Source organism: Mus pahari, chromosome 17 (genome assembly GCF_900095145.1).
Source record: "Mus pahari chromosome 17, PAHARI_EIJ_v1.1, whole genome shotgun sequence".
Lineage (NCBI taxonomy): Eukaryota > Metazoa > Chordata > Mammalia > Rodentia > Muridae > Mus > Mus pahari.
In genome coordinates, this window is record NC_034606.1 from 10,466,275 (window position 1) to 10,474,778 (window position 8,504).

Genomic DNA, 8,504 nt, shown 5'->3' on the forward strand with positions numbered 1-8,504 from the left:
GTTTTGTAAACAGCAGCATCTATAAAGGGGGCAACATCATAGTATGTTCCTAAAACTATCCTTTCTGTGACCTGCAAGGACCTTGTAGAAGAAAACTGTGAAATTTATCTTTCTTAACTCCTCCTGGATGACTAGAGTTAGTTAAGAAGACAAATCATATTCTAGAAATATATATGTATGTGGAAGTAACAAGAGTTTTTTCTTCTTAATAATAAGCAATAAATCTTATTTTCTCTTTTAAAACACTGGGGGGGGGGGAATACCTATCAGTCCTCTCTTCTAATTCTCTTTTTAGATCCAATTGACCTTGACAACACTCATACACAACAAAGATACAATTCTACTTATTACAGAAGAAACGGGTATCAAAATTCAGTTGAAAAGGTTGAGAGAAGGGATAAACTATCATTCAGTGTCTACTCCTGTGAGAAGGGGAGGAGCCTTGAGAGAACGTAGAAGGAGTAAAAGAGTCTTCGATGAATCTGTATTTTGACATGGACACAGCAATGTCAAGGACCAAGGACTTGGACCCATGGAACACTGGTAGGCCTTTCCCCAGGTCAGGATCAGAAAGACAAAGCCTTCTTTTGGCCCGACTACAGATGTTTACAAATGATTAACCCCTATGTGCATAAAACAGCAACTGTAGCTTCCTCCTCCTGGATGTTTACAGCATAAGACTGCCCAACTACTGGTATCTTCTATACAGAATAGCTAATGAGGAATTAGCTATTGACATAATAGCTAATATGTTACGGACATAATAAACATGCTGAGGTTCGCAGTTGTTTGGTAGTCAGTGCCACCCCATCAAAGCCCACCTGACCCCTAGCTTTTCTGTATGTATGTCTGTCTGCCCATTCTTTCTTCATTCCATTGCCACCCCCACATATATTTCCCTAGTAAAGGCATTAAGTCATGCTGGTCAAGGTATAATACCTTAGATTTTCAGCTAAGTGCTCTTAAAATGTCTATTCAAATCATGCAATTCATACTTTAAGTTCAATACCAAGTAATTTAGAGAACTCTAAATAGCTTTCACTATTTCATATATACAAAGCAAAATTAATAAGAAAGTTTAATGATAGGGTAGAAAGAATGTTACACTTGACTTTGGGGTAAATACTACTTTTATTTATTTTTCTTGTACATGAATAATTTTAAAAGATAATTTTAAAAGACCAAATATGCATTATATTAGACTTCAATGAAGTTAAACACACTGAAAACTTTTCAATTTTTATGTTTTTAAATAAAAGGATACACTATTAACATATACAGCATCGGTACTATGAGGGAAAAGCCCATCATGTTTTGTGATTGCCCTTTATAATCTCAGAAAATACAAATCAACATCAATTACTTTGATTTGGCAAGAAAAGTAGAATGAAAAGGCAGAAGAGAATCACAGAGAAATACACAGCAGAGAGGGTCCATCTTTGTCTTCATACTTGAACTTGCTTGCATTCTATATAGGAAGCAATGAGACAGAGAAGTAAGACTAGCTGTTCCTGAACCACAGAGGAACCATTCAACTTTGGAGCCAAGGACAATGCTGCCCACGTTTCTCAGTAAGAAAACTGTAACTCAAGTTAAAATCGTTTATAAATATTCTGAATACTTATGAGCTTATAATTGCAAGGTTATAAATAAATCAAAAGCATTTGTGAGACTCTGAACAACAATGGCAAAGAAGGTTTGTGTACTTTTAGTATTTTCATTCTGAGGTTGATTCCAGACTCTGCATAGTTACTTGTAAAACACTTCCTGTTCACAAAATTAACATGAAGGCATGGCAAATTCCAATAAGACTTTAGTCTAAGAACAGCTTAGGAATATAAATGTTACATACCTACAAAACATACCCTAACATATATGCTTGCACACATCAATCTGCATACTTAACAAACAAAAGCAATGAGTATGGTTTTAAGGTAAGTCATGATGTTTTCAAAAAGCAATTCTGTGTTTGCAGCAACATCTTGCAATTGACAGTATTGATATCACTCAGGCAAATTAATTCCAAAGTTGTATGCCCATAAAAACTAAAAGAGATATTTTGTAGAATACTGTGTGAACCATAAAAAGTTATAGCCAAAAGGAAACCAACAGTTAAAACTGTTAATTATCTGTCTTATGAGTTCCCCGGTGCTGGGAGAAGCCTACTGGGACTTCATTTTAATTCTCTTCATCATGATTATTGTTTCTGCCCTGTCTTATAAAATCTTAAGCCATGCCAGAAAGCTGTAAGGGTGGGACTTGTTTTTTGGTGCAGTTAGATCCAGCAGATAATATTATATCTTGCTGTCACCAGGGAACAATTGACAAACATTGTCAATCCCTTTTGTAAGGCCACCTTTCTGTGGCAGCTTGAGTTGGAAGGAGAGGCCCTTGGTCTTACGAAGATTATATGCCACAGTACAGGGGAATGCCAGGGCCAGGAAGCGGGGGTGGATGGGTTGGGGAGCAGGGGTGGGGGAGGGTATTGGGAACTTTTGGGATAGGATTTGAAATGTAAATGAAGAAAATATCTAATAAAAAATTGTTTTTGAAAAAGAAAGACTTCTAATAGATACATAGACATTTTCTCTTTTGCTTTGACCATTAATCTGGACCATTAATCATATGTGTGCACATTTGAAAGATGAAATCCACAACATTCAGATGTAATTATTTAAGATGCTTTCTTCTTGTAAAGAAATTTAAAAGAAAACAGAAATATATATGCACTCATATCCTTCATTCTTGATATTCAATTACCATGGTGTATTTTTAATTATTTGACTTCACTTTAGGAGCAAAGGAAAGGAAGGCACACAAATTTGGTGTGGGAGTGTTTATTTACATTTGTACCTAACAGATGTGTGCTAGCCCTGGTCAAACTGGGCCTTAATCCAGATTTTTTTTTTTAAAGGGAGAGGATGGGCTCAGATATTTTAAGTTGTTGATAACAAGGTAAGTGTCTGGGTTTTACTGAATTAAGCCATCACATGAGTGAAAACACCCCAGGTCAGAGAGAACTTGGTGGTTCCAAGCATTCTTCTGTTTGTAAAAAGCAAATCAGATCCATAGCAAGATGGCCATAAAGAAGAGATTCACATGACAGGCCAGTACATTACATTGCATGGTTATGTCAGGGATATAATGGCTGGCCAGGAGATGGCATTGCAAAGAGAACTGAACAAGTTCTGCAGCAGTTTCCAGTACCCACAAAGGGGACAGTTTTATTAGTAATGTTAGAAGCTTACACTGCCTAATGAAGCTTCCAGATAACAGTGGGCATTTTGCAGAAGACATATCCAGGAAGCCGGAGAAAGATCCAAGGTTAAAGCACAGCCTGAGTCTGTCCAGTGTCTGGTTTCTCACATGGTCAGGCCACAGTAATTCTAGTACCCAAACTACTCTACATTGTACTGAAATCAATACAATGCAGAAAGTGCAGAAAACTCAGAATTTTTCTTTGCCTGTGCTGCCTTTATCTTTATTTTCTTGCAGTGTTGAGGGCTCCACTCATGGCCTCCCATACAGGCAAGTGCTGAACCCATGAGTCATGTCCATATTCCTCAGCTTCATTTTAAATTCAAGCAATCATCTCAAAGTCAGGCACTAACAGAATGGGTGAGAGCAATGCAAATAGAAAACCTGGAGGAAAGTCAATTAAGGCAATTATCAGAATTACATCAGCACAACCTAAAGAAAGTATCCGGGTGACTTTCTGAATTGTTTCCCTTGGGTGCCTTCCCTCAGATCAGCAAAACTTAAATATCATGCTATCTGTGTTTGAACAGTTTTAGAGAAGGCAGAAATGGGCATTTACTTACTTTTCATTTAAAATCTTCATTAACTTTTCCTCTATGAACTCTGACTTTTTCTTCCTTTATCATCAGTTTTATATGATTGAAAATACAGCCTTCGTGTTTAATTTTCAAACTCTTGAAGAACTGAAAATTGGACCACAAATTATTCCTGTCTTATTTGCTATGCAGCCAATTAATTATGGCTTACAAATAAATAAAAACCAAATTCAGAGATCTCATATAAATAATCATGGATATTTTATTATGTTTTGATGTTTTGAAGCAGAGTCCCACTCTGTATTCTGTACTGGAACTCCGTATGTAGTCCAAACTGGCCTTGGCATTGTGTGTGTGTGTGTGTGTGTGTGTGTGTATTCTTATTTTTACCTAAGGATTCTGTGACATGTTGTCATCCATGCCTCTCCTTTCCTTACTACATTTTCCTTTACCTCTTATTAAAGCTAACTCAACAACTGCCTCTGTTACCCACAAGAGCCCATTCATACAGATCCGCAAACTCATACAGTTTACCCCTCCTCCTCAATGACAACATAGATATCTGCATTAGACTTAGGTGTTCTTAAGAATCTCCAATGTGTGCTCGCTTCGGCAGCACATATACTAAAATTGGAACGATACAGAGAAGATTAGCATGGCCCCTGCACAAGGATGACACGCAAATTCGTGAAGCGTTCCATATTTTTCTGTTATATCCTTTTGCCAAATTTCAAGTATTTATAAAAAAATAAAAGGTAAACTCAGTAAATTTGCAAAAAAAAAAAAAAAAAAAAAAAAAAAAATCAACAATGAAATACCTTTGTCACTAGCTCATCCCTTCACTCACACCCATGCTTAGCTCCAGTCCTTTTTAAAGAATGAAATCAATAGTCTTTGTAACATACTAATTAAAATATCTAAATGGGAGGGTGGGACCACTTCGTGGAACATAAGTGGAATTCAAGGCCTTTCTTCCCATCCCTTTCCTGACCACCTTGCCCACAGTACTTCCCATAAACTAGACATTTTTACTTTACGAGGCAAGAGCATGGTCCTTAAAGATCCGAAGTAGAAGGTTCTCTGAATGATCTTTAGAGATGGCAAGATGAGTCAGAACACATAATGAACACAACTCCCAGTGTAAGATTTGGCTACAGGCTTAAGGACTCTTTAAGTAATGGCTTATGCTAGGCAGAGTTCTCACAGGTCTAGCTGCACCTACTCTGCATGTTTTCTCCAAACGATCACCACAAAACGTCACCTGGGAGAATGCCAGGCCCACTCATGATTCAGATCTGTCTGGATGTGTTTTAACAGTCCAATGCTTTGCCACACATATGTGAGAAGTAGTAAAGATTTCAAGGCCACGGGTCATCAAACTGAGTGCAAATCCACAAACAGGAAACAAACTGCATCAGCAAATCCTTCTACTTCGTTGGGAACAAATGCATAAGGAAATACTTTTTGATAACAGTTTGTTAACCTCACATGGGTCTGAACAAGGTTTGTATCATTACCTTTATTATATGGTACATATTAATGACATAGTTGTCACTTCTAAATATAGCATTAATTTAAAATATAATTTCTTATAGCTTTTAAAAAAAATAACCAAATCCTTAGCTTTCAAAATATTCACGCTGCCAAAGTCTACACTTTAGGGTTTAGACAAATTACAGGAAGAAAATGTAGAAAGAAAATGGAAAAGTACCTTTGGGAGTTAAATTTAAGCCTTACTATTTAATTAGTGCTAATGTTTCATGGAATAGATTGCCAAGTGATCGCATTATGCAGGAGCCCTTCTAGTCCCTAGTAATGATCTCCATGTTTATGTATAAGACAACACTTATATATTAGGTCAGCAGAAGTATTTTGTTTAGAAGTAGAAACACATAGTGATTTCAGATGAATTAGTTTTCAGTTTGTAGCAAGTAGGGATTAGCTGGCTATGGTTTCTTTTACAACTTACATAGGCTTTATTACACAAGATTTATGGAAATAAAACATTCACTGGCATTTAGTTTGTGTGTGGTGGAACACTTTTCTCATCAAACAAATAAAGGACCCATGACTTAATTTTTTTCATATAAAAGGTATGGCTGTCTCTCGAGGATTTTAGAACTAACTCTGTACAGCAAGGGCATCTTCCTCTACCAAGGATAGTTCCAGAGTATCTTCATTAGTACCAGTTTTCATCCTGAAGTTGAAAGAACCATAGAGTTTTGCAGACTCTTTGGAAGAGGCAAATCTATTTCGACGATAGAGCTCTCCCTTCCACATAGACATCATCAGCAAGCAAGACAGAACAACTCCCCCGAGGGTGAGGAGGCAGAGCCCAGCGATCACACAACGGTCCAGGTGTGCGCCTAGCATTGCACTCTCCTTTTCTAGGCGTTCCATCTCCCGGGCTGCCACTGTGTTGGGATCCACTGTCACCTCCCGAGGGACAATATAAGAAATGATCACTAGCAAGATACCAGTGACCAAGAACAAGATAGCACTGATGAAACCATAGTCTACAGACTTCCCTGAAGATGTGGCTTCTGAACTTGTATCATCGTCGTCTTCAGACATCAAGGACATGGCAGTCTCATGAGACCATTCGTTAGGGTTTTCCCATCCCAGATCTACAGGGTGATTACTACCTTTGGCTGATGGTGACCTCTGACTTCTCTGTTCCAAGTTGACGTTCTCATCCACGTAAGTAAAAGAAGTTTCTAGTTCCTGGCTGCAACAATTACAGACTTTGCGATCAGCCATTACTTGGTTGTTCCCTGAGTCAGAAGGTCCGGATGGGAAGAAGCTTGTTTGAATAGCATTGTCCTGGAGCAAGGAGGATGGGGATGCTGGAGAAGTGCTAAGTCTACACACTTCCACCACATCTGCCCTGGGTGTCGATGCCAAGTTTTTCTGATAGCAAAGAGCATCTCTGATGTTTGCCTCTTCTGTATGGTCACCAGAAGTCTCTCCTGAACTCCACTCCAAAACATTGCATGGGTCCACTGGGCTGTTCCTCTTAGACAGAGAGTGGAGCTCCATGGGAGTTGGCTAGATTTCTCCCCAAAATTTCCAAACTTTTTCTAGCAGCAACACAATTAGATAAGAAGAATCTGGCAGAATTTAATCCCGTACTGTAGGGAGGCCTGCTCCTCTGGTCCTCATTCCCTTTACAGCCATGGCTGGTTGAAGGCACCTTGGCCTCAGTTTCTCATCAGAGTGGCAAACACTGGAAAGGGAACCTGAGAACAGAAGATCATGGAAGGGGCAAATCTTCTGACTTGTCACGGACGTTAACAGTGAAAAACTGGGGTCAGGCCAGAAAAGGAGCAAGGAGAATGTGGCAGAATCTCTGGGAAGAGCACACTGCCGTCACCAAGCCAAATTTATCCAGGGACTCACACATTGCTGTGACAGAATCCCTCAAACGAGAAGGCAAGTTTCCTGTAGAAAGACACAAATGAGAAGAAAGGCAGGGCCCTTTTTGAGCAGAGCTGTTGGATTTCTAGAAGTCTTGAGCAAGAGCAGACTTCCTAACCAATTCAATTAAACTGTATGTTTATACTCCAGTTCAGAACAGATTCTAATACAGATCAGCATTAATGAATGCCTGCTCCTCTCAGCTGTGGCCAGTTGCATCAGCATCTTGATTTAGCAGCTATGAAGTGAATGAAAAGGATGACTTAATCAGCCAGTGACTAAAGGAGGGATCAGAACTAGTGATTCACCTGCTGAAATGGTTAGCACCTCTGGGTTGGGTGGTAAATACCCATACGCACCACTACTCTGCTTAATCCACTCCCTCTTCCACAGGGGCATCCTACCCACATCACTGTGATTGCTACAAAACACAATGAGCCAGTCCACTTCACACACATACACACTGCTTCCAGAGCATCTGCTGTTCCCACTCAGTGAGTTACTTTTCCCTACTGTTTGCCAACAAACAAACAAGAGAAAATAGCCACCCAGAAGTGTTTACAAACCCAGCACGAGTAGGGTGAGGAGTGAGAAGCAATTTCCAAGGCTAGCCCTGAAACATTATCTATGGCACTCTCTCACTTCCACGTTACCAAGAGTCTTGATAAGATAGCATTCTGTGTTGAACAGTAAGTCATCTGCCCATCTTTTCCTGTCTCTGCTAGCTTCCTGGGGAATAAAAATTCATCCCCACTCTCATCAAATATAGGGGTTTAGTCAATAACTCCTTTTGCTTTTATTTCAATCCAGAGTTGTTTAATCCATGACTGGAAGGGTAAGAGTCAAAATCCCCAATTCCAGCAGCTGGTGACAGAGGTTCAAGCAAGCCTCCCTTAAGACAACCAGGCAACTCACAGAACGGAAAAGAACCTTGACATGGTCATGCTTCCTGCTGCACTTCAAGCTCGCCCCACCCGGTCCTGTGTACTAAAATTATAAAAAGAACAACAACGAAAAGGAGAAAAACACAGTGCTAAGAGTAAGGAAACTGTAACCGAATTAGAGTTTTCTTTCATTATGTGGTTAAGCCCCCACAGAAGAATCCTTCAATGATGGAAGCAATGGGAACAGGTTCCATCAATTACCGAAATCATCACAGATGGACTCCGAGGCACGAGTCGCTCTGATTAACCTTTGGCACAATTAGCTAATCATATTAGACTCCTTTAGATAAAACTGGCAGGGTCCCTCACGAAACTTCCAATTTATAACAAACCGGGAATCTCTCTCAAT

General features: G+C 39.4%; 1 protein-coding gene and 1 non-coding gene across 2 annotated transcripts in view; one reads left to right on the plus strand and one right to left on the minus strand.

The window, feature by feature from the left end:
• The first annotated feature begins 4,394 nt into the window (after window positions 1-4,394).
• LOC115062467 lies at window positions 4,395-4,501 on the plus strand. The gene has a single exon (XR_003842419.1). It is a non-coding gene; the product is annotated as a U6 spliceosomal RNA (small nuclear RNA).
• Window positions 4,502-4,624: 123 nt separating this feature from the next.
• Window positions 4,625-8,504, minus strand: part of Tmem74 (transmembrane protein 74) — a 4,591-nt gene continuing 711 nt past the window's right edge. The window contains exon 2 of the mRNA XM_021217333.2: window positions 4,625-7,235. Within this exon, the coding sequence (XP_021072992.1) occupies window positions 5,916-6,833 (918 nt within the window). The 5' untranslated portion in view covers window positions 6,834-7,235 and the 3' untranslated portion in view covers window positions 4,625-5,915. The remainder of the gene's footprint in view (window positions 7,236-8,504) is intronic.